This window comes from Corvus cornix, chromosome 13 (assembly GCF_000738735.6).
Source record: "Corvus cornix cornix isolate S_Up_H32 chromosome 13, ASM73873v5, whole genome shotgun sequence".
Taxonomy (NCBI): domain Eukaryota; kingdom Metazoa; phylum Chordata; class Aves; order Passeriformes; family Corvidae; genus Corvus; species Corvus cornix.
The window spans coordinates 550420-576505 of record NC_046343.1 but is presented as its reverse complement, the minus strand read 5'-3'; the positions used below and the strand labels follow the sequence as shown (position 1 = coordinate 576505).

At 46.7% G+C, this 26086-nt stretch overlaps 1 protein-coding gene across 1 annotated transcript; it reads left to right on the top strand.

Moving 5' to 3' along the window:
- The first annotated feature begins 1681 nt into the window (after nucleotides 1-1681).
- On the top strand, nucleotides 1682-26086 carry STK32A (serine/threonine kinase 32A). The gene is made up of 13 exons (XM_039559946.1): nucleotides 1682-1804; nucleotides 4286-4462; nucleotides 8316-8371; nucleotides 9371-9522; nucleotides 10343-10516; nucleotides 13089-13126; nucleotides 18067-18156; nucleotides 19404-19501; nucleotides 21318-21434; nucleotides 23155-23280; nucleotides 24215-24343; nucleotides 24689-24753; nucleotides 25025-26086. Exons 2-13 carry the CDS (start codon nucleotides 4411-4413, stop codon nucleotides 25110-25112), a joined length of 1185 nt encoding a protein of 394 aa, XP_039415880.1. The 5' UTR covers nucleotides 1682-1804; nucleotides 4286-4410; the 3' UTR covers nucleotides 25113-26086.

The following is a 26086-nucleotide window of genomic DNA, read 5'->3' as shown; positions in this document are numbered from 1 at the left end:
TTGGGACATGCCTCCTGTTTCTGAGCTGACACTCACAAGTACAGTTTTCTTGAGAAAACTGGGGGAAATGTTCTACTGATTTTTTTTTTCTAAGTGTGCCCTCTTTCTATTGCAGACCAAAGCCCCAGCTCTAGGACACGAGGGTCTCTGTTTCCCATGGAAAATTAATCCCTCTGCTGCACCAAGCAGAGCAGTCTTCTCCCATTGCCCTGTGGGGAACAGAGTTGGCTGTTTCACAGGAGCTGTTGCAGAAGAGCCTTCTGTTATCTCATTTGCTGTTTCTTTGGCTTACTCAGCAATTAGGCTTTAATATTTTATTTCTGCCAACATACAGAGATCCTGAAACTCTCCAGATGACCCAGGGACCAACTCTGGACTACTACTTTTGTAACGTTTCCACAACTGAGTCCACTAATTTTATTGAATTTGTCCTCGATTCTAGCTTCTGTTGGAAATAAAATCTGAAGAATAATGTTTAGAAAAGAATTCTAATTACTTAAGGTAACAATTTTCAAACTTCATTTAAATCACTCATGTGAAAGGTCAAATAGAAAGGATTCTCAATCCAGCAAATTTTAGTCTATTCAGGAAAAGCTGCTTTGGACATGCAGAAGACCACAGGTGGGTCCTCTGAAAGGTAAAGTTTGACCTTGGGCTGGGAAGGAAGTCTTGGGTATCCCCTGATGCTGGAGCTGTAGATAAATCACTAACCATTCCCTGCAGCATGAACACCTTATCCTACCCACCACAGATGGTTTAGTTTAAACCACTTTGTTACTTGACTTCTGCGTGGTAACTGCTGGATCCCCATCCTTGCTGTAGGGCTGTGCAGGTCATCTCCCAGGACAGGAGCTGGTGTCCTGACATAGAGCTCACCTGGCCCGGAAGCCCTTGTACGTGTCCTCACCTCAGAGCTGGGTGTTGAGGACAGCTGTTCCCTGGTCCAGGCCAGCTCTGCAGGAATCTAGCCTCTTTCTCCCTCTGCAGCCCACGGGTCTATATTTCAGACAATGTGAATTGGTTTAGATAGTTTTAGGGGAGCCCCAGCTGTGTTTCGGCTTATTGGTTCTTCTCCAAGTAATACATGAATACGGCTAAAATTGGGTAATTGCTCTAAATTCTGTCCTCCCTGGGGCAAAGATTGCTCTCCCTTAGAGCCCTGGGAGTCTGAGCCTGCTCCTAGCACTCAGGAATGAGAGGGGGAAAGCCAGTGTCCGAAGAGTATGGACAATGGGGTGGGCAGTGAGGTGTCTCTCTTCCTATGGGATCCTTACAGTGGGAATGCGAACAGGAAGGGGAGGCAGTGTGACCCCGGCACTCGGCCTTACCCAGATCAGAGTGACCGAGGCTAGGCTCCGACGGGATCCCCCTATGTGACCTGTCCCCCGAGGCGGGGGTGTATGCACCCGGGCACGGAAAGCAGAGCCTGTATCACCCTTCCAAAAACAGCAGAAGTCACGGCACGACGCTTGTAGAAGAGCAAGGATAACCCCGCAGCGAGGGGCGGCAGAGGGGTTCGGGCGGTGGGGCCATCAGAGGGACTGCCGCTCCTCGCCGCAGGGCGGGGACAGGGACACCCTCCTGACGGCGCGGCGGCCCCGGGGGGCGGCGGCGTGTCCGTGGCGCGGCCCCACGCGAGTGTCGCTCGCGGTGCCGCAGGCTCCTCCCGCCGCCACCGAGCCCGGCCGGGACCCCGCGGGCGGGGCTGCTCCGGTTCCTCAGCTCCTCTCTTCCCGCCGGCTGCTGCCGCCCGCGCCGGCGGCTGCTCGGTCCCGCCGCGGCCCCTGCGCTCCGCTCCCCCCAGGTAGGCACCTCCCCGGACCGGGGTCTGATCCGCTGTCCCCGTGGCAGGGCGGGGCGGGGCGGGGGGGCGAGGTCGCTCACTGCTGGCGGCGGCTCGGGACGTGCGGGGTTCTCCGGCAGCAGCTCCGCCGCTGCCCGCAGCGCATTTGGGCCGGGGGCCGTGCTGCCGGGGGCCTGGCTGCGGCGAGGAGAACCGCAGAAGACACCGATAGCTCTGTAGGAGACGCCCAGTGCACTGATGGTGAAATTCAGAGCACCTGCTCTCGTCCTTCCCCAACGCTGTTGTGGCTGCGGGGGAGTTCAGGGTCATCGTTAGTTCCTCTGGGACCAAAGCTCAGGGTGATGTCCCTCCGGGCTGTGTCAACGCCCAGTCCCGGCTCCTTGGCGGAGCCACAGCTTCCCTCCGAGCAGTGTTCGGGTAGTGCAGAGGTGGTGAGAGAAATGGTCTGTGAACCCTTGGAGGTAGCCGTCCCCATCCAGGGTTTCGGCAGTCCCCATCAGGGATGACTCCAACGGTGCGGCTGCTGCCCATCCTTCGGGTGGACCTCCAGCCCCTCCCTCAGTCCCCCTGCGCTCCCGTCCCCCTCAGAGCACATCCTGCTCGCGCTGCGAGTGCAAACCACGCAGGTGGCTGGATTCCTGTGTTTTGCTTTGGGTTTACATTCATCTGTTGGGACTAAGGTGTGCTCAGCCATGTGCAGGTGTGCTGCGGGCTCCGGGGCTGGGAGCCGGAGGCTGCCTTCACGCCTGTAAAATTCCCGCTGTGACTGATGAGGAGCACTGCGGAGTGGAGCTGCTGCCACACTGCTGATGGAACCAGGGTCTGACTGAGCATGATGTTAGCGTGGAAGCCTTAGTAGGCTTGGCCCGAGGAAAAGTAATGATTTTAATAATTTTGTGACTTTGCAGCGGGAAACAGTGAAAGATTTATTATTACCATACCCCAGCTACACTTTGTAAAGGTGCAAATCCTTGTAATTATTACTCAGGCTAGCTTAACTTCAAGGAATATCTGCACTCCTTCCTCAGAGCTTGTATGTACTGACGTATTTTCAAAAACGAATTCGGCTCCAAACTGCTGTGCAAGAAAGTTTCCTTGGGAACCTGTGATATGAATACCTGATTTATGGCTGTTGTGTCTGAAAGTCTATTTTTCCTCTGAAGAGTAAGTTTTGGAGCTCAAAAAGAGGTACCGCTGTGGCTTTGAGACTAAAGGCTTGATCTGTTCTCTTCAGAAGCACTGATGGGAATCATAAACATTTGCTGCTTCATTTGTTTTATTGCTGGATCTTGTTTCAGTTCTGAGGTGGGAAATTCAGATTTTATTTTGGTTAGCTGGAGAGAAGGAGCTGGGTGTGCTGGTGGGGTAACTCATAGTATCCCATGATAGACCCAGTTCCCAGTAATTCTCTTTTTTCCAGCATCTTTCTTATGATTCCTCCCTTTTCTGCTTCAGTAACATAATTTAGTTAATTTAAAGTAAAGTGAAGTTAGTTAGTAGGCGTTTCTGGAGTGTAGATCTGAGAAAATGTTCAGTGAACATACGGATGCCCTGGAGAATGCTCTGGGCTGGACCCAGTCCAGATCTTGCTGCACTGTTACTCCCTCATTTTGTTCTTTTAGGGCTTTGTACCTCCAACAAGGAATAAACTTGTATGTCACAGGGATGTCAGTATCAAAAACAAGCACATAAAGGTGCATTGCATGTGAATGCTTTAAAAACATAGTGGCTGCTGTATCCTACAGAGAGTGTTCAGGCTCTCTCAAGTGTCACTAAATTCTACAGAGTTCTACGCTTCAGCATTCCTATATATGTCAGGGGAGATTGGAAAATTCCTGTCCCTTTGCAGTGGGACGGGAGAGCCAGTTACTGCAGCCAGCACCAAGCCAGAAATCAGGTTTTCTGTTTTGTTCATAGTTCATATAAAAAAAAAAAATTCTGAAGAACCTGAGTGGAAACTATACCTTGATTTTTACATGGAATCTTTTCATTAAAAATACCAGAATGGTATGATTTTGTCCCAAATGAAAAACTTGTGTAACTGCTTAAATCAAAAGTTTGACACTGTGAATTTCTTCTTCCATAGCTTTTACCCTTCCGCATGACCTCAGTAGTCAAAAGTGCCTTTTGTTTTTATCTAGCCAAGTCAGTATGTTCATTTATCTTGGATATTGACCTCACTACAATTAGTCACCCCTGAAGCTACAAAATAGGTGCTGGATGAAACAGCAAACATGATCCAGATCCTTGGATCTTTGGGTCTGCTGGTCTATTTCTACCCTTCCTGTAGTGGGCAGCAGTCCTGATCTGAGTTACAAGGTTATGGTGTTACTGGTTTCTCTAGTAAGCTCCATTACAATGTGCTTTTCCCTGACAGTCAGTCTTGTCCTCAGAGCAATGAATCTCCAGTGAGACATTCGCAAGCTGTAAATGTTTCTTCATCCTGACTGATGATGAACTTTTGCTTCCTGCCTTCTCCAGGATGCATCAGCAGGACATTGCCAACGTCTGACAGGACTGACCCACATCAGCACTGTACCAGAGCCTTCGAGTGTGGGAGCAGAACCCAGAGGAGTGGAAAGTGCTGAGCCTGGGCTGAACACATCATGGGGGCAACCACCTCCAGCAAGTCACCACCCTTTGATGGGAATGAGGATGGTAAGAGCTTCTCCTGGTTGTTGTCTGGGACTGCAGAGTTCTCCAGTGCAGACTGACTGTGAGGGTCACAGCCAGCACCTGTCCTGAGGCTGCAAGTGCCTGGGCATCCCGGGTCAGCAGAGGTGTGTGGAGGTCAGCAGTAGCAGCAGTAGTGTGCTCGTGGTCCCTACAGAGCTGCAGTCTGATGTTGGGGTCCTTTTGCCTCCCCTCCCAGCAGCTGGCTCTGAAAGCAGGATCGTCAGCAGAGGTTTGGTGTTGAGGTGTCCCTGGGACACTGCCAGGCACCTCGAAGGCAGGGACAAAATGCTGCTGCTCTGGAGGCCAGAGAGGTTCGTTCTGGAGGTCTCAGTGTAGGGAGGACTGGTAGGAAGTATGGTGTGAAGGTGGCTGGAGTGATGCATGCTCCTGTGGGTGTTCCTGGTGGCTGCCCAGCTGGGCAAGGCTGCCTGCAGGCACTGGGAGGCCAAGCCTGCAGGCTCGGTTGTCTGGAAAAGGAGAGTTGGAAAAGTACCGCTGGGAGCAGTATTGGAGGCCAGAGTCCCCGTGCTGCCAAGATTAGAGAGACAGTCAGTGAAAGATTGCTCCATAAATGTATTTGCCATTACATGAGTCAGCTTGCTGACTGCAATATGGGCTTCTACCTAGGTACAGCAATATGCATATGTAGATAAATACAAATACATAGTAATAAACATAAAATATATGAGGAGCTGGATACCCCATCAACCAGTGTCCCAATGTGCCATGAGGTGCCACTGCCAGTCTGCAGCTGCTCAGCTAAACCAGCTTCAGTTTCCAAATTATTAATGCAACTGCTTGCAGTTTTTCTTTGTTTTTCATATTTTTTCCCAGTTTCTATAGTGCAAAAGAAATCCTTGCTGTGAGGTTTTCCCGGAGATTTTATTCCTGGTGCATTTAAATGCTCAGTATTGGCATTTCTCATAAACAACCACTTATGCTTGCTCGGGATAATGAGCAGCTCTGTTCCTGACCACCTTCCTCAGGGTGATGTGCCCTGGCTGTGGGATTTTCCTGGGAGTGGCTGGTCTCTGCTGGGTCTCTCTCTGGGTCCAGTGTTCATACAGCATCAGCTTCTGTGACTGAGAAACACAATGCCAGGAAAGGTCCTGTCCCGACCATGTCAGGTGGTTCACTGTCAGTTTGTTAGGTTTCAGTGGGCTCAGGGCCACCCTTGCATGCTGACACAGCATGCAGACTAGTGTAGTTCTGTTTCCATGGCCCTGCACAAATTTGAAAAGTGGTAGCACATTTTTTCTCTAATTAGTCATGTTTTACTATACTGAGGGGAGAGGAACCCAGCTGGAGCAGAGATGTCCCCTAGGGAATTTTCCATTATCTTGCAAATCGGTGACCAGAGGCTATGTCACGTTAGATGTCACAATCTTGTGCTCATTCTGATTTCAATTAAAATTGTAATTAATTAAGAGCTTCTGGGTACAGTAGGAAACAACACACTGCTCCCTGGCATGGGCAGGTCCCTCCCCCAGGCTGCAGGTGGTGGGAACCAGTCCCATCTCTGCAGCTGTGCCACAGGGAGACTTTCTCTTTGGGACCTGTGACAGTCGGTGGAATAGCACGAGTGGTGTAGGTGCTCCATTTCCAGTCCTAACAATTCTTGCATATTTTTCCAAATTGCTGTTGCTATAATTTCACTATTTTCTGTGACACCATGATTTCTGTTTGAACTTCTTGAAGGGTTCTGTTTACCTTCAGCTGAAGTGGGGTGACAGGATTATTTTTCTCTCAGCATTTCCTCTGAGCAGACAGTTGTGGATAATGAGCAAGTGAAATGAAAAGAAAATGTAATAACCAGACAGAAGGTTCAAGGCTACAAGGTGATCTGATTCCTGGTGTAGTCAAGATGAAACCATAGAAAAAGCCAGATTTTGTTTGTGCTGGTCCTGGGCAGAAGGGTGTAGGAAGTGTCCTGGGGGGATGGCAGCCAGATGTTTCCCCCTGCTGGGGGGAAAGTTTGCTGCAAGATAAAGCAGAAATAGCAGGCGAGGACAGTAGTAGGTTGAGAAGGATGCACATCATTCTGTGGGCCTTTGGTGCTGTCCTGCTCAGCCCACCAGCAGCTGTTCTGGATTTAAATCTCCCTTGGACCAAGCAGAGCATCAGCTGTGTTATTGTTCCTCTGCTTGGGTCTGTGTCACATCCTGCTCCCCGGTATGGAGGGATTGGCATGGTTGTTCCCAGTCGTGTGGCAGTACTTGTTTTCCTGAGGCTGCAGAGCAGAGGAGAGAGGCAGGGAGAGAATACAGTGAAAATTGGGGAAATAGTGAGAAAAGGAAGATGAGTTGTAACAGACCATGTGGTGCTGTGCTGGGGTGGGCAACAGGGATGGGGGAGCCTGAGCCCTGAAAACATTGACTTGGCTTGACAGATGAGCCTGGGGATTTCGGCGACGTTGACTGGTCTTTGCTAAGGATGTTTTTTGTGGCTGGTTAGGGACCGTGTCTTTTTACCTAAATATTGTTCCTTAAACCTTGGTTTAGAAATATGACCCCTTGCTTACAAAACAGTGTTTCATGATTATACACCAGTTGCTTCTTTATGGCAATTGTATTATCTTTCTTTGCATCTCTTAAACACAGTTTGTCTGAGCTGGCAGAGTATGTGAATTTTGTCCCTGAAGGGCAAAAGCTTTGGCTTTTTCTTTATATGCTATCAGGCAGGGAAATGAGATTTATCTGTAGGTGTGGATTCAGAATGAAGAGTACATGTTTGGTTCCTGATTCAGACACCACGAATTTCAGTGTTCTTTGGGAGCAAGACTCTGGACTAGTTCCCTGTGAAAGCTGGGGCTAGTAGGAAAGCTAAACCAGAGAGAAGTGCAAATGTGCTTGCACCTAGTTTGAGAGTCTTTAATAAAGTATGCAACTTAGCTTTCTTACACCCAGCTCAGTCTTAAACAACAAGAAGGCAGAGGGTGTGAACATGCTCATGAAAGCATTCCTGTAAAGGACAATAGGGATGAAGGGTGTGAACATACAAAATGTGGCTGCTAGCTTAACTCCTCTGGATTTGCAGCTGTTCCAGATGTTATTGCCCAGCTGTTAATGCTGTGGTCTGCCCTGCTCTGCAGAGCTCCATGCGGGGTCCCAGTGCCAGGGACCAGAGATGCCCCTCTCCCCACAGCTGTGGCTGTGTGTCATGGCACGGGGCTACAGCAGCTGACCTCTCCCCGAAGCGGGCACCACTCTCCTCTTTCCTTGCAGGTGATAAGCATCTTCACTCTCCCTTTTTATTCTGCAGGTATTCACCACCCTTCTCCCAGATGGTCTGACTGGTAAACATCCATTTCTCAATCATCATCGGTTTCTATTTACTTTGATATTTACAGCTGTTCCAGCTTTGAGAAAGGGCATCTGTGCCTAAAAGCTTGCATTCCTTCTGAGTGCTGTAGCTGGTCACTGCAAACTTTGCTATGGTTAGACTGTGCCATCATACCTGAAAAGGTAATGGCAGTATCTTTATGTGATACAAGGGTTTTATGGACTCAGCCTTGAATTTGTTCTCAGCAGGAGCAAGGTGAGGCTAATATCTCTAACAGTGCAGGAGGGCAGAGTCATTCACTTGGTGGTTTCCTGCCTGGTCTGCCATTGACAGAGTCTGACCTAAGGAACTTGCCTTCATGGCTGAACTGTAGAGAAAAAACCCCCCTGTTAAACGCCAAGTTTAAAGAACACCCAAATCTTCAAAAGGAACAGAACATTTCCAGAGCATCCCTCATTTTTCTCAGCTCATACGGAGAAAAAGTAGAAATAACATAATATTATCAAATGTCTGCTCAGCCACTTAATATTGAAATGTTTGCTCTTTCTTGCAGTTACCTTCGACCATTTTGAGATTTTGCGAGCTATTGGGAAGGGCAGCTTTGGAAAAGTGAGTGTTTTGGGAACTAATCACCGTGTGGACAGCTGGAGATGTAACTGAGTGGAAATGGATGAGTTGGAGGCTCACATGAGAGTACAGAACCAAAGCCCATGCACTATCAGTGAGCCTTGACCTGAGCTTTAATTCCTGGTCATCAGGAGGAAATCAGAGCCCAATTCCTTATCCATTCTGTGGCCACAAATCATATTACATGAGATTAAAGTGATAAACTGATCAATCAAATGATCTGAATTTCATTAGATTTCTGAAAAAGCATTTTCTATTATTTCTCAACAAATCAGCACTGAACATCATGATGCATTTTTGATAAAGAACTACAATCAACATGAAATCCTGGCAAGTTTTTTTAACACATTATTTAATGTGTTAAATGTTTCTCTGTGAGACACAGTGTTTGTTATTAAGCATCAGGTTCCTCCCAAACTCCTGAACTATTATGTAAACAAAGCCTGTTTTGTGCTGCGCTCTCACAGGTTCTGAGGCCTTCCTTGAAGTCATGTTTCTTTCTAGATTGGGTGACATATAAGAAAGGTTAAAATTCTAAGCCCAGTACCCCTTAAACAAAGCCCAAGATTAACTGTGAAGTGAGTGACACTTCTCAGGAAAGTGAGGATCAGGTGCTGGTCCCAGTGTTTGACCTGTAGTTCTGTGGTGGAGGGGGCTCTTCCCAACAGTAACTAGTGTGGGAGGGATGGACATGATGGTTACTGAGTGGCATTAAATAAAATGTTGACTTCTCTGTGATTCCCTGTCTCCCATGTTGTGATGATAAATTCCTTCCTCTCTTCTTCCCCCAAAAATTTCTCTTTGGGTGAAATACCCAATAGATTCCCAGGCAGTGTCCAGTGTTGCAGCATCGGTGGGTGGAGTTGTACCTTGGCATTGTGGGCACTGCCAGAGCTGCTGGAAAGCACTTGTGTCACTGGGTTTTACCTGCCCAAATTTGCTGACAAATCATCTCTGATTTGTCCCGATTTGCTCTCTTAGGTCTGTGTGGTGCAAAAGACTGACACCAAGAAGATGTACGCCATGAAATACATGAACAAACAGAAGTGTGTGGAGCGTAATGAAGTGAGAAATGTTTTCAAGGAGCTGCAAATTATGCAGGGCCTGGAACACCCTTTCTTGGTTAACTTATGGTAAGACATGGCTCCTTGGCTCACTGGTTGAGCCAGTGCAGTCAATTACAGACACCTTCGAGACCGGACCTTCGTCATATGCTTCAAGCCTGTCTTGAAAGCAGCTGGCGTGTTCCACTGACTGGGGCTCTTGTTTCAGGGGAATCCTGTTTAGTTAAACAAGCAGTTATCTCCCTTGTCCCCTGCAGACAGCACAAGATAATTTGTTCATGTGTTCCTTTGCAGTGTCCCTGCAGGCAGGTATTGGCTATCACCATAACCGCACCTGCATTTAAAAGTCTGGCTTGTAGTGCTGCTCATCACATCAAGCAATCAGGATGTTGATAAAGAAAAATCCATGAGGAAAGCTGGTTGTCAGGCCCTTTCAGAGAGACACAGTCCATCAAATGAGGTCGTGTACAGAGGACCAGCAGAGACCAGCTGCCCCCCTGTTGTATTGAGCACATGGGTTCATGGACAGACTGCTGCCATGCGAGCCAGTGCCTGACAGAGAGACCTCCAGTGCTGGGGGTCTGGGCAGGGCTGTGCTGGTCCTAGGCTCCTCTGCATTGCTCCTGTGGTCAATTCCCATTGGTGCTCAGAGAAGGCAGAAGGCCCATCTTGAGTTGTTCGTGCAATCTGTTCTCAGATCTTATGGATCTGAGACTAAATTAATGTCATCATAAGTGTGACAATAGTGGGAAACGGAGCATGCAAAGGTCATGAAATTGTAATTTCTCAAGTGAAAAATTCCAAGAAATGATAAGTATTCCCAGAGGTTCCTTTATTACCTGTCATTTTTCAGTGCTAATGTCCTTGAACCATGTGTATGCTGTTTTAGGTACTCATTTCAGGATGAAGAGGATATGTTCATGGTGGTTGACCTGCTGCTTGGAGGGGACCTGCGCTACCATCTCCAACAAAATGTGCGGTTCCAAGAGGGAGCTGTGAAACTCTTCATCTGTGAGCTGGTGCTGGCCCTTGACTACCTGCAGAGTAGGCACATCATCCACAGGTCAGCCAGGCCACAGGCTATGCTGTGGGCAGGCTTGTTCCTCTTTGATGTGAAATGACAAATAGAAACTTAAGTGATAAACAACATATTCTCCCACATATTTGCTTTTATGTGAAACATAAGGCTTCCCCAAGAAAAGTATTTCATATACAGCAGAGAGCATCTGACTTCTCCCTCTGGGGTAGCTGGGAAATAGCAAATTTGATTGTCCGCTGATCCTGCAAATAATTGTCTCTGATAGGTTTTAATTAGCTGTAGCTCATTAATATCCATCCTGGTCCAGGGAGGGTAGGTGTCAGCAGTCAGAACTCCTGTGTTCATGCTTGAAGATGTCTCTCTTTGCCCCCCCTGTCTGTATTGCACCAAAATAAGAGGACTGGTCCCAAACACAGCTTTTTTGTGTATGAGGTAAATCCCTTTCTAGAAGTGCTGAGAGTTTCTTTTTGGCTACCACAATTTCTCATGGCCAGTGAAAAAATGCATAAGCTTTTCCCATACCTTTGAAAACTTGCAGAATAGCAGAGGAGGCAGAGGTTTCCCCTGGCTGGGAAGCAGGGTTTGCCTCTGGATGGATGGACACACAGCTCTTCTGCTGGTGTCATGGACAGCACAAACCTTGGGGGCCCAAGAGTTTAGCCAAGTTAGCTGCTGTCAGGGAGGATGAACAGGGAGGGACTATAGCATCAGTAATTGCAGGGAGGTCACTTCATTTAGAAATACCACTCCACATGAGCATTCTTGTGCAGTATAAGAATTAAGCATGGAAAGTGTAAAATTAAAATGGTCCTGTTTGTTAGTGGGTAAGGCACACACTGGTGAGGATGAATGCCTGTTCCTGTCCACAGTGTCCAGCTGCCATGTCCAGGTTGTGAGGGCAGAATGACCCCTTGCCTGTCCCTGCAGCCACAAGAGCCTAGAGCAGTTCTGCTCTGCTGTAGTCCGGGCTGGGCGCTGGGGTCAGCTCCCACATTCTCAGGAGTCTCCTCTTTCATGCTGCTTGTTTTGTGCTTTACATGCATGGATCTTTGCCCCAGTGTGAATAGGAGTGGGAGAAACTGCAGGTGAGATTGCATTGTGCTTTTCACACAGCTGCATGTGTTTAAGGTAACTCAAGTACAACAAAACATGTATGGCAGGCTGTAAAAATTGCAAGTTATTTAATTAACACTGTAATGCAAGTTGTTTAATTAACACTGTAACCCAGTGGGATAGTATTTGATTGATAAAGTGATTCAGCTGAGTCAATTACACTGAAACAGCTGTAATTGAGAACATCAGGAGACAGGGAAGCAATGGCTTTGTTTGGCTGAACAAAACTGTTCAGAGACAGCAAACTCAGGCTGGAATTATTTCCCACCTGGATGTAAAAGAAGGGGAAATATTAATATATTTTAGGTTAGGAAATGATATAACCAGTTTATAAAAAAGAAGTATACAAAAGAACAATAACCAGAATTATCTCTGGTCATTGTTTGCATCCTGAGAATGATCTTACTGTGCTGGTGTAATTCCAGAGGCTGCATGCCAGACTGAGGGCGATCAGAAACAGCCACAGTAGAAATTAAAAAATAAAAAAAAAAAATTGAAACCATTTCTCTGTGCTTAGGGGGAAAATCAGCCACTTACCTGATACTGCCTTGTGCTCTGGTAACAATGCCTGTCCCCATATTCACCTGTATGATGGGATGGCACCAGGAAGGTAACAAATGTTTATAACCCACTGGAAGTAGTTTGGGAGACAAGATGCCAGAGACCTGTAAGCTATTAGATGACAAGTAGATATATTGTGGGGTTTTGATTCCAGGTGGCTTGGAGAACTCAAATGTGTCTTAAGGATTGAATTTTTAAAGATAAAATCCTAAATGTGCTCATTTCTTCACTTGGAACTCCTGGGCCTGGTGGGGAGCACCAGCTGGCACAGGGTCACTGCACCTGTTGCCTGCCTCTCGGCTGGGACCTTCTCCCTGGGGCATCAGCTGGCCAGGTGCTCGGTGGGGACTGGTGTAATGAGCTCATTAAAGCCAGGTAATGGTTTGTAAAGTCACTCAGGTGAACACAGCTGTATCAGAGTATCAGGTGTACATTTTCTCCCTTCAGTGAAAGTGTTTCCCTACAGCATTGCTATAGGTAATATTTTGTGGGGTTCTTTTACTCAGGAATAAAACCTGTGGGTAACCCATTTGTATCTAGAACAGAGATGTTACAATAATTTAATGTGTACTGAGTGAATGGAGAACCCTTCTCAATACAGTATCGAAACAGATTGAAAAGTAACAGGAGGAAAACAATTAAAAGAAGCTCTAACTTAACTATGGGTGGACTTAGACCTGAGTGCTGCTCACCCCAACCCCTGCAGCTTTCGAAGGATACCCACTGCTGCTGATGCCGTTTGATTAGTCATTCTCTTACACCTAAATCAAACAGGAACATCAGAGCTGAGAAGCCCCGAGGCTCTGAGGGCACAGTGTCTCTGCCAGGGTCCCAGAGCCTGGGCTTTCCTGAGGTGCCTGCAGCCGTGTTTCCTCTCACTTCTCTAGGCTAATGGCTGTCTTTCCTCTGCTTTTCTTCTCAGAGATATCAAGCCCGACAACATTTTACTGGATGAGCACGGTAAGTGCCAAGTGCTTTGTGGTCATGCATAAGTATAAAAGCAGTCAGAGATAGGAGACCCAAGCTGTAGTCTCCGTGCTTGCTGGTGCCATCATTTGGGGTTGCTCTCTCTCCCTCAGCCTAACAGGGAGCAGGACCATCCCATCCTTTTGTGCTCCACTCGATGTCTCTTGCTTTTTGAGCAGCAGTGTCTTGTACCTTCAGGGCACTGGGCAACCTGTGATGCTTTGGGGTTGCCTTGGTGTTTTAACCAACACCTCTTTTGGCTGACTGACTTGATGGTGTCCCCACAAGGCACTGGCAGGGACCATATGTTTGGCGCTGCTTGGGGTCTGTTGCCCAGCACACCTGATTTTAACATTTTCTTGGGTCTTGTTTAAAACTTACTCAAAATGCCTCATTTGAAGGGCAATGCTTGTGTCACTTCAGGGTTTGTGCAGTGTGTGCTCACAAACAGAATTAATCCTCATTCATGTATTTTCTTTTTCCTTGAGCATTTGGCATGGGGAGGGAGCTCTGAAGAGGATTTTGGGGCTGGGTATGTTATAAATGTTGCTATCAGTTTTTCTGTAGTTTTTCTTGGGCAAAACTCCTGACTATATCCTTGCATGGCCCTTCAGTCACATTTTTTTCCTGGCAAAGATCTCGCAGTGAAGAGTTGTCTGGTATTTATTGGTTTGTAATTCATTAGAGAAACATTTTGTTAGCTCATATTTTTTAAAAAATCCAAGTAACTGGCTTATTGTGAGAAATTTTCATTAGCAGCTACAGCAAGGTGCTTGAAGAGAAAAAGTCAGTGCAGGGAAGAGGCATACCTGAATTTGTTATCACTTCAGAGGCTGTAGCAGAGATGCCGCAGCTCCCAAGGGAGGCATTGCCTGGCTCTGTGACCGGGTGTGTGTGACCAGGGTTGCCTGGCAGCATCGAGCCCAGGCTCGATCTGTTTACATACGACCTCTAATTTCAGAGCACTGGTTGATTATTTATTTAGGAGCTGGCAGCAAAGTGGCTTTGCCTCCAGGTGCTGGAGCCCCTGTCCTGCCTCGCTCAGTCCTTCTCTGGCTGTTGCCCCATACACAGACTGTGGAAAGTTCTGTCCTCCCTGATGTGTTGGGGACCTGCTCCTCCAGCCAGACTCCTGGTACTGCTGGGGCTCCAGGCTGCCCATCTTTTGTGGGACTGCCTTCGGTCAGTTCAATGCTTTGGTGACCCATCACCATTCTCCCAGAACCTCTGTGCCCCTCAGACTGGGATGACACACAGCTTCCTGAGGGATCACCATGGCTGTGGGAATGTAGGTCAGCATTCCTTGAAGAGGGGAAAAAAAAATAGGAAAAGGCTCTGTATATGTCTGCAGCTGCATTCAGCCCAAAAGACACAACCTACTAACTTCTTTAATGACACTACAATTCAGGATGAGTTTTGAGTCTATTCTCTGTTCACTGTGATTTTTTAACTCTCTATTGCAGAGGTTTCAGCGTGTTTTTTCTGGGGACATACCCTTGAGTCCAATGTCCTTTTGTCTGTGACTTGTAGTATTCCTTTTCTTCATCCAAGGCCGCAAAGGTTTGTCTTCCAAGGCATACAGAAAGCTTTGGACACACACAGAGTTCGTTTTTTTCTTGTCCCCAAGGCAGCTGCTATTGTAGCTGCATGTTTATCTATATTTAGCCTAATAGATCATGGTTGTTTTTCAGTATCTCTTTCCCTGTGGCGCAGAGCTGCAGCTCCCTATTCTCTCTTCTCTTCCATCACCAGGCTTTCACACCTGGGATCACAAAGCAGATGCAATTTACTAACATTAATTTTTTTATAATTTTTGGGACCAGTCCCCTGAGACTATGAAGGACCTGAAGACCTTCAGCAGTCAGACTTCAGTCCTTAATATTTTTATACTCCTCTTGTCCCTTAACCCTGCCCTTTGGCGCATCTACTTTTCCAGCTGTGAAGCTCGTTTCCAGCTGTGACTCCTTCAGATTTAAGTTTGGAAAGGCCCCCAGCTTTTTTGCAGATGCCAGCACCCTTTTTGTGGGTGTTAATAGCCAAGGGAGTTACAGGAGCCCTTGTGTACATCACTTAATCTTTGTGCAGGAGGCTGGTTCCAGTTTTTAATGCCTCTCATGATGCCACATACTGGTTGAAATGTGTTATCCTGACGCTGACTGTCATGGACTTGACACTTTTGCCTCCATCACCCTGGTTGGTGACATTCTGTATTACCGTATCAATTTCAGCCAAGGAATTAACATGAGCCATAAATGAAGTGGAATATCAGGCAAATACCTCTCTGTGCAAGGAAAGAGCCATTGTTCAACATCACAGATTGAGATTAGGTCCCCCCAATGAAAAAGCCCTCAGCAGATGACACATCCAGCAGCCATTCCAAGCACAAAGTGATTTCCTCTTTTAAAGACATGTTCATCAATTTGATTCGGTGACAGCATAGCTCACGTGGGAATGAACAAATATAACAGATGGCAGTTTCCAGGAGTTGTGACTAATTAATCAGGAGATTTTGGCCAGGTCATTTGTCTAATAAACTTGAAGAAAGGTTCAGTTTTATCTCTAGTGAAACAGAGATTTTTTGCAAGAGCCCTGTAATGGCTTTGCTCAGTATTCTTGCTTGTACTACTGCCGGAAGGAACTCAAGGGCAGTGTTGTAATGGGTGAGTTATGCCAATGCAGGCATGGCACACATGGCCCATTTGCTCTCTCATCTCAGGTGAAAAAAACCCCTTCCAGTAGCCTCCATGCTCCATAACTCCTGGGGTTTCTAGTTTCATATTCTTTAAAATGTTTTCTTGGATGAATCTGCAGAAGCATTATATTTTTTGCACTAAAGATGTTCTAGAAAGATGAAGGAATTATGAAGTAACAAAGGTGTAAAATACGATAAGAAAATTGTTTGCCTTAAGGCAAACCCAGTGATTGATCTTGCAATGCCAGTTTCAGGCAGGCTGGGCTTGGGGAAGCCTCACGTGGTGCCTGAGTGCAGCTCTGGCCATGCTGGTTCAGAACTGGCTGCAATTAGAGATGCTAAGCAACCAGGAAGACACAAGCCTTAAGGTTTGACCCAGCAGCAACCCCCAGTAAACCCATTGTGGGCACCAGTAGCTCCCACCCCGTAGCTCTCTGTCACTGTTCAGCCTCGTACTGCCCCAACCCCCTTCCTCAGCCTCACTGGCTTGATTTGGTCATTTCTCAAGTGGGCTAGTTTATAAAACTTGTCATTTATTTGAAGTGAATAATTTAAAAGATGAATCCAGAGAAAGTCACATTTGTGTTTGGAATATCAAATTCTTAATAAGCCTTTATGATTCGTATTTCTGAAAACAGCTTCTCACAAAGTGGAATGAAAGCTAGCATTGAAAGGGAAAACGGTGCAAGGATGCAGAGGACGTAGCCAGATAGGGCAGTTGGATATCATTCTTCCTCCCTAGTGCTCCCCAGCAATGTGATGCCACTCTTTAGTGGGCAGACTGGGGGACTGAGTGCCCAGTGGATGGCGTAAGTAGTGGGGAGGGCTCCATAGGTCTGTCAGGGACTCTGTGCGAGGCGAGTGCCGATGTCTGGCTCATGCTCTCCCAGCAGTGCCATGGCTCAACAGAGGGAACATGGATATGATACAGAGATTTTAGGTGAAATCACAAGTTCTACTTTTACTCCCCAAGTTTTCCCAGCTACATCAGGTATTTGCAGCAGGCAACTTGTATTGCTGCTCTCACAGAATAGATCTATAGGCACAGTCATAAATACTTACTGAAATGCTCATGGCATCCAGAGAAGACAACAGAAGTTTATTGCCAGAGCATCAACTTTTAGACCTATGAAGGTGATCTTACTCTGCTTTGACTCATGAACTAGTGCAGCAGTGAATTTCTAGCTGTTGAAGCTAATGACTGAGGAAGGTGGTGTCACAGCCTCTGTGTCAGTAAAAGTCGCTTTGCTTCGACCTCTGTGGTTAGTGGAAACAGCAGCAATCCAGCTCCCTTCTGTTACTGCCAAGGGCGCAATGCTGCAAAACACTACAAACAGAACAGCCGATGTGTTGACAGTGAACCCACCTTTGTCAGGGGTGAGCGGGCTCAGTGCTTGAGGAGATGCAGGAGGTGGGGAAATGGAGCCTGCCTGCTTTTGATCAGGAAAATTCACCTGAACCAAACCACAAGTTTCAGAGAGACTTGCTTCTGTGCAGCCAGCTGTGTCTGATCACCTGCATCACCTTGTGGGACTGCTCCGTTCATTGACAGTGGTTCAGTTAATGGGGAATAATAAATTAAATGCCTTAGGAAAAAAATCAAGTAAGAGCACAGGCAGGAGCTAAGTGGGAACATTGTCTTTCTCATCATTGCAGATCACATCTACCTTTTTTATTTTCTTTTTTGGTTCACAGGCAGCAGCTGTGCATATTATAGGCATGGCAGCAGAGCCTGTTCCTCCCCCCAAGGGAGTTTCATGATGTTTGAATTTCTGTGCAAGACTCTTGCTGCCTGCTAAAGGTGTTTGGTTCCATTCTGGAGGCATCCTCTAAAGAGGAAAATGGAGGGAGCGTTTAATACCTGGAACACCAGATGGCAAAAAACTAGGGAGCTGAACTTCAAGATTTTGGGGTTTTTTTAAACATAGTGGAATTTTTTTCTGTGAGAAAAGTGCAGTTTTCCTAAAATACAGGAAGACTCACAACAATCATCACTAAATTACTTCTTGGAGAACTCTTATATTTTCTGGTTCCCCAGAGGGAAAATAAGGGAATATTTGGAAAAACAAGAGACATCTGCAAGCAGCCTGCAAGCTGAAGTATTTTCTATCAGTTCTCCCACCAGAATTTTTTTCCTGGAAATTCCTTTCCATGGAGTATTTTGCTTTATGTTTCTGATTCAGAGCTATTTCTTGTGTGAAATTAAAACCAACCATCTTATACATTAGCCTCTGTCTTTCAGGACATGTGCACATCACCGATTTCAATATCGCCACAATGCTGACAAAGGAGAGCCATGTCACCACCATTGCTGGCACAAAGCCCTACATGGGTGAGAACCAATGGTAGTTGCATGTTCTTGAATCACCATTCTATGGGCTTGGGTGGACTGCTGTGGTGGTACACAGTGAAGACATTTTTGATTAGAGTTTGGACCCTTTTCTTCCTGTTCCGCATCAAAACATACACAGTTTGAAGTGAGGGGAACCCTGGAGAGGAGACGCAGGGTGGGAACAGGAGTCCCTCTCCAGAAATGCCTCAGTGCAGCTGGGGAATGTGTGTGTCCGTCTACTGACGCAAGCACACCATGAATACAGATTTTAGCGCCATAATGCCACACTGTACAGCATGGATTTGATTATTAACTAAGATAGTTGCACTCCTGAGATCCCCAAGCACTTCACAAGCAGCAGTCACATTGTGTAGCAATGATGAAATACTCCTGCTACCCTTGAGAAGGGAAATTATGCACATCAGTTTGTATTTGGTCCCTCAGTACATCAGCACGAAAGTCTTATGCTGCTGTACCACTAGCAATAATTTGAATTTTTATATGAAATGACTGCTTTAAAAATTAACATTACTCTGTGTTTAGGCCAAGTGAGTGGTTGTAAGAAAACATTGCTCCTTGTTTTGTTTGGTTTAGAGCAATTCTTGACTCCCAGGTTGTGCAAAAACCCTGAAGTACTTTTTCCCGTTAGTGAAAAATCTAATGGCTAAGAAAAAACATTTCAGTTGGTCCCTCCCCCCACTTCCCATTAAAAGCTGTGGTTCTCAGGCTTCATTCAGTTAAAATTTGGTTTTCCATGCCAAGGATGCAGTTGGCACCATGTCTGCATTTATGCTGCATATTAATGTTCCCAAAGAGCTGCTTTCATTGATGGCTGAGACTGGATTTGGGCTCTGCCAGACTGAAGTGCTTGAACAAAGAGATGAGTGGGATGGGAACAGCTTCCCAAGATGCAGATCTGCTGAGCTCTGACAGGGGCAGAGACTCTTCACCAGGGAGATGAAGAGATACTCAGGCCACCTTATGCCTAGATTGAGTGAATGTGCTTACTCTGGAGGACATTTACTGTGAATGATGGGAACTCCTGTGTCAGTAAAAGGAATTTGTTCTTTTGGGGCCTTGGGGGCAGAGAAGCACAGAGAGTTTCATGTGGAGAGGACTCTGGGGCTACTGGGTGGCCCTGGTGCAGGAGCATGGCAGCATGGGAAGGGCATGGGTCAGGTGTTCCGTGTTCCTCGTTCCCACTTGGGATTGCAGCTAGGCAACTTTTTCTCCCCTGTATTTTACAGCACCTGAAATGTTTAACTCCACAAAACCCACCAGCTACTCCTTCGCCGTGGACTGGTGGTCACTGGGAGTCACTGCCTATGAGCTGCTCAGGACTCGGGTATGTGTGTGGCTCATGGCCTGGCCTTCTCTGTCCTTGGACATGCTGTTGGGAAGGTTAATGCTTTATAACAGAGATGAGACAGCCAAGATGAATTCGAGGCTTTAGGGGTTATTACAGCAGAGGAAGCAGAGACCACATCTTCACCAGGGTTCTTGTGATCATGGCTAAGAGCTCAGAGAAGCTGCTGCAATACAGAACAGCATGTTGTGGCAGTTCCCCACTGTGGCTGAGGGCCCCGGGGTTGGTATAAGTGGGACAAGGCAAACAAGCAATAGCTCCTGAAGTTTGGGCTGCAGTGTCCTTTACTTGGAGCTTCTATCCTGCAAGGAAAAAAGAAAACTTGAAAAAATAATCTTGTTGCTGTTGTAACAAGACTGAGCCGTTGGAGCAAATGATGGGAAAAGCCCAATCCCTGCCTGTGCCATCAGGGCTCTGCTGCTGACTTGGGCAACGTTGGGAGCCGAGTAGATAGACAAATACATCAGTGTGTTGGAAGTGTTGTGTAAAAAAGTGGGACAAAATTTTAAAAATTACATTCTTCTAAACAAAAGAATGTAATTTAAAGAGGAATGTTTAAAATCTTGTGAGGCTCTGAAGCTTCTTTTCAGTATGAGTATGCAAAACATGTTTTTTAAAAACTCTATCATCAGTCTTTGCAGAATGCCTGAAAAACATTTTGATGAACAGATTTTTTCAGTCGAATTTGTGTGTCTCACTTGTGAGAGATCAGTTTAGCAGACATTGAGGAGATGTGGCTGTCTGACTTGTTAGGTAACTGAGAGGCAATGCACTCTCTGTAAACATCTTAATGTAATATTTGAGTTTTCCACATATAATGCTAAATGAATGGCAGGACTGCATCTCGTTGATGGCACTGCTTCTAAAGGCAGGAGCAGAAATGCTATTTTGTGCTCATACTTGATGGCACAGCCATGTTGAGATGGTGGCACCTGCGTGGCTGCCACGTGGGGGAAGTGAAAGGAGACCATGAGGTCCATCTAGCGTTGGCACATGTCAAGCACACCGCACCTGATCTGATCTCACTATTTATAGCTACTATTCTTTAAATGTACTTTTAATACCCTCCTGCCGTCTTCCCCCCAAAATAAGGTAAAAATCTGTGAATCAAAACTTTCAAGATGGAAACACTCTGCCATTTTAAGTTCTCTCTCCAGGTTAGGCAGCAGAATTTTTGTAGATGGAAAATAAACAGGGAGGTGACTTTACCTGAGCAGTGTCACTGGCTGTACACTGCATGTTGATGCAGGAGGAGTCCCTGGTGTTCCACTGCACCATGTGCTCCTCTGCAATGGCTCACCTATCCCAGTGACATGACACTGGCCATGGGGCAGAAGGGACTGTCACCCTGCGTCCTGACACCCACCTGAGGCTGGTGACCCTTCCTGGGACATCCTTTTCCGAGCTGATTTTATTGTTGGGACGCATTTGTCTCCTGTTCACCGGCATTGTCCCCAGCACGAGTGAAGTATCAGGAGTGCTCTAACCACAGCACTATGTGTCATAGCCTTGTAAGATAAAAACACTGAAAAGACCAAGCAAATTCCCACTGATAACTCTGACTTCTGGGGTTTGCTCCTGCCTTTCCTGCTGTTAAATGCCTACTTATTAGCTTAGTTCTTGCTGACATTTTGTTTTTTTCAACTGAGCCATGGTCACACAAGGAGAGATGTCCCACAGGAGGCTGCGGACTGGACAGTGAGATTGTGTGAAGCTTCTGGGCTCTAACCAGATTTCCCAGGGAGTCTGAAAAGGCAAATAAATTCAAGTGCTTTTCTTGTGGCGTTTCCCACAGAGGCCATATCACATTCGGTCCAACACTTCCGCAGATGACATCGCTCATGTGTTCAAGACAGCTACAGTGATGTACCCTGCCGCGTGGTCCCCGGACATGGTGTCACTGATCAAGAAGGTGAGGGCGGCTGCAGGGCAGGCGAGGGGCTGGGAAGTGTCCGGTGCTCTTGCCACTTGCAGCCTCTGCACTACATGGTGGGAAGCCCTTGCAAATGGTGACACGGGCAACCTTGGCTTCCAGAGTTTCCTCTATAACTTTGCTTTTGGGAATTAACTGACTTAGAAGCAGATATTGATATATGTGTCAATAAATTTAGCCCCAAAATTAAATTTTTTTAATTCTCAGCAATTTTTTCCCAATAATGGAAATATTTTCAAGAAGTGCTGAGACTGTTGAAATCCTTTGATGGCATGTGGTTTATGTACCACTGCAATTTTTTTTTCAATAAAGCTGTTATCAAAATTGCTTTAAAATCATTACTGGAAGCATTTTGAAGCTGAAATCCCATTTGAAATGAAGCCATAGCTTCAGTAAACAAGACTATGGCTTAACAGTGGTAGCAAAACTGAGCACTTAACCCCTGCATACCATCACTGGCAGCAAATTTTAGGGAAGTTTAAATAGTTTTTTAATTTCAAATCAGTATGGGCAATAAAGTAGTACTTAATGTAGCTTTCAACTATTTCTTGTTCCAAATAATTTGTATATGTATTCTATAATTTCTAATGAAATAGATGATCAAACATTTTAATGAAAAGAGGCTGTCAATTCTTTGCTGAGACAGAATCATGGTGTATTTTCCAGGAAGAAAATTGAAGAATATCTCCATTTGCTGAAAATTCAATGAAGCCAGTATTTCATTAAGCCTAACAGTAATACAGGGATATTTACTGCAGATGTCCTATGTGTTGCTATGCTGGAAGTTTTTCTCTGGACCACAGCAGGCTGCAAACCATGGAGGCTCCCTTGTGAATAAATAATACGATGTCACAATTATTTAAATTTCCCAGTGCTCCTTTGCATCTGGTTTAACAGCCGTATGTATTATACATGAAGTCAACTGTGGCTCCTTTCTGGCTCAACCATCCCCTGTGGATTTCTGTATTTATTAACGTCCCAGGCAGATGCTTATCATCGTGGAGCCGCAGTGCTGGTGTTAGGCTGGAGTCCAGAGCTCTGCAGAGGGATCTGGGCAGTGGGAACATTGCTGTGTAACTGGCTGCATGCCAGCATCAGGAGGGCTTTGTCACTTTGCCTATACCCTCCCCAAAGGGTTTGGATCTTCTGGTTTTCCTGCTCTGTTTTAGGAGTGCATGGTGTCAGAGTTTATGCAATGTATAATCCTTGAACAGAGCCAACCTCAACTCTTCCCTTCCACACAAGTAATCCCTACGGCAATGTTAAAAAATGATGAAAATAAGCAGTGTGAAGGCATGCATTCACACTGGAATAAAATTATTACTTTGGTAGAGTGAAAAAAGAGGATGTTTTACTGATCCAGTATTAAAAGCAGAACACAAAGGCCTGAGTGGAACTCCCCATTCCAAACAGATGCTTATTTTTAACATTGGACAAATTGTTTAATGCCACTGTACTGCCTCATTGCCTGCTCCTGCAATGGGGATAAAAGTAATTCGTAAAAATGGGAATAAACAGAGTTAGAGGTTGTGAGCCTGTCACGTACCCTGGTGAAGGGTACGTGCCAGAGCAGGAGAGGCACTGGTCCAAGTACCAGCACTGATGCGGTGTCTCTGGCGCCATGTGTCCTTAGCCCTGCTCCACAGAATGTGTATGCTGTGGGGATGGTCTCATCTCTTCCCTTTAACTCTTGCTGCAGTTGCTCGAGCTGAACCCCGAGAAACGTTTTTCTCAGCTAAAGGACATCCAGTCCTTCCCGTATCTGTCTGATGTGAACTGGGATGCTGTTCTCCAGAAAAGAGTAATGCCAGAATTCATTCCCATGGTAAGGCCATCTGAGTGTAAAGGTTCCTCACACCCAGCACTGGGACATGGGACATTCTGACAAATTTCCACTGAAGCAGGAGGTGTCACAAGGGAAAAAGAGTGACCAGGGCAGAGCTGTCTCTTCCCAGTGTAGCAAAGAGTAGTGGAGGGAGACTGTAGTGTGGGTGCCCCAAAACTGACATGCCCTGTTTGTAATGTTCCCAGAATTTCTGGGTGCAGAACCCACTGGGTTGTGCATCTGTGTGGGATGGACAGTGCCTGTGAGCCCTCTCATGCTGAGCTGCTCCCCACACCCAGTGCACCAGGATGGGCTCAGCAGCAGCCTGGGGATCACCCACCATCTTACGGGAATTGTTTTCTCCTGTAATGCCTCCCCTAACAACCTCATTGTTAACAGTAAATAGCATATACACTAGATTAGTGTTTCTGGGCCCTTTTAAATTGAATTAAAACAGCACACAAGTAACAGAACCCTTACAGAGAATAGTCCAACTGCTCCAACTGGTTTTCAGCAGAAGTTGGGCTGAAGTATGAATATCTGTTAATTGTATATCCACCCTTTTTTCTGGGTTTCTCTGTGGTGGGTACGATTCTGTATTGCTTGAAGACCAGTTCTGCTGGCTGTTGTGCTACTCTCAAAGAGGCACAACCCAGCCAGGACACTGTCCTCCTCCTCATTGCCACTCCAAAGCATCCAAAGTGCAGAGTACATGCAGGACCACAAAAGGAGCCACTGTCACGCCTTGAATATGGCCCCTAGCTGAAGGGACTGATAAAGTATATCAGGAGTATGGCCAGTGCTCTTGGCTGCATGTGAAATTATAATGAGTCCATCTTTTTTACAAAATTCCGCTCCCAGATGCAGTCCAGTTTATAAGAGACTCCTTAAGACAGGCTCTGATCATTTAAGGCCACTTCTCTCTCCCCTCCAGAAAGGCAGACTGAACTGTGACCCAGCCTTTGAACTGGAAGAAATGATCCTGGAATCCAAACCTCTTCACAAAAAAAAAAAGCGCTTGGCTAAGAAGGAGAAAGACACAAGCAAAAGCAATTCATCCCAGGTGAGAGCAAGCAGATACAAGCATGTGGTCAAGGAGGTCTTTCATTTTTCAATGATTGCCATCCAGCAAGACCACAGCAAACTGAACAGAATAATTTTTTTCCCCTTGTGATCAAGTTTATTCCTAAAACTCTCCCCCATCTTCCCTGTGGCAAAAGGCAGAATGTGTATGCACAGGTTTACTGCAAGAGGAGAGCCTTAATGCCATTCTCCCCACTGCAGGGCTAAAGATGCTCTGTGCCTAAACATATCGCCATGTCTCATTGAAACTGTCCTTACAATGTTTTTCTGTGTCAACTGTGAATTTATTCCTGATCTAGTTTATTTTTCCATTCTGATGTGAAAGGCCAGCCACCTCCAGAAGCACCTGGAAATGCTCCAGAGGGACTTCATTGTTTTCAACAGAGAAAAGTAAGTTTTGATTCAGAGGCAGCAGAAGAGGCACTGGCCCTTGCCAAAGCCTTTGACAGTTTTGGGGGGCCCAGGGCTGAGGGAGCTTGGGGAGGGAGGCTGTGGGGGCCCTGTGTTGAAGGAGCTTGGGGGGCTCAGGGCTCGAGGAACTGTGGAGTGAGTGGCAGCTCATGCCAGGGAGTGGGGTGCTCCAAGGTGGCTGTGCCACTATGGGGTCTTGGCACTGTCTGGGCTTTCCCTCACAACTCAATCATCCTTTTCTATCCCCAAGGGTGAGACCTCACCATGACAGCATCCAAGAGACCATGACAAAAAGTGGAGGTACACACAGGGAGGACAACCAGAACAACCACCTCTGAGAACAGCACAGCCCGTGCAGGGGACCTCCTCGTGGGGCTGCGGCTCACCAACCCATGCACCTTCACAGTGTTGGGCCATGGACTTGTCCTCTGCTGCTGGGACCCTGCCAACAGCCCAGGGCACAGAGGAGAGCTGGGCCACAGTTGATTAGACTCAGATCCTGTTATGTTGCCTTTCCTGGTGGCAGGAATGGGACCACAAGACAATGGATAAGACAGTATCCACTGTTTTGGCTTGGCTGGCAGTTGCCACAGCTCTTGGTGTCACCATGCAGGCAACTGCCACAGTGTGACCGAGAAGCTGAGCTGCATTGTGCTTAGAGGTGCCCATCACCACGTCAGTCGCGGTACTGGGACCACAGCTGTGCCGTGCCTGAGGGCTCTGCAGAGGTTGGGATTTCTGCATGGATGGGCTCATGGCTGGCTGCCTGAGGTGGAAGAGGTGGCTCTCAGATGCAGGGTCTTTACCAATGCATTGTGACAAAAGTGGCCTTTGCTTACAGGCAGCTCCTGCAAACATCTATGAGGATGGGCACAGGAGGCTGAAGATGAGCTCCTTCCTTAGTTGGGAGGAGGCAGCAAAGGTTTCCTGCCCATTTAGCCCTCTCTCCATGTACCCAGCAGGGCTGGCATGGTGCGTGGTCGGTGTGCCGACAGATGTGGACACCAAGAGGTAACAAGCAGGCACTGGTGAATCCCGATGCTTTACCAGTCTAGCCTGAAAAATCCATTCACTATCATGTTAAACTGCTGGAGTTCACTGAATCTGATGGGGTTTGGCTTCCAAAACAAGAGGGAAATGTGAATGTGTATTTTGAATCTCTCTACCACTGAAACAACACTCGATTTAAGCAGGGACTGCTTACAGGAAAAACTGCAGTGCTGATGTGGTCTTGCCAAGACTGAGATTGGCCAAAGCATTGCTACTGCGGTAATGGCGGGAATTATGCTATTATTTAAATGCTTTGACAGGC

Excerpts from the sequence above, each read along its gene's own strand:
- STK32A (XM_039559946.1), top strand. The coding sequence starts at position 4,411 with ATGGGGGCAACCACCTCCAGCAAGTCACCACCCTTTGATGGGAATGAG. Across the intron at positions 13,127-18,066 it reads CATTTTACTGGATGAGCACG|GACATGTGCACATCACCGAT; the intron begins GTAAGTGCCAAG and ends TCTGTCTTTCAG. Across the intron at positions 18,157-19,403 it reads TGGCACAAAGCCCTACATGG|CACCTGAAATGTTTAACTCC; the intron begins GTGAGAACCAAT and ends TGTATTTTACAG.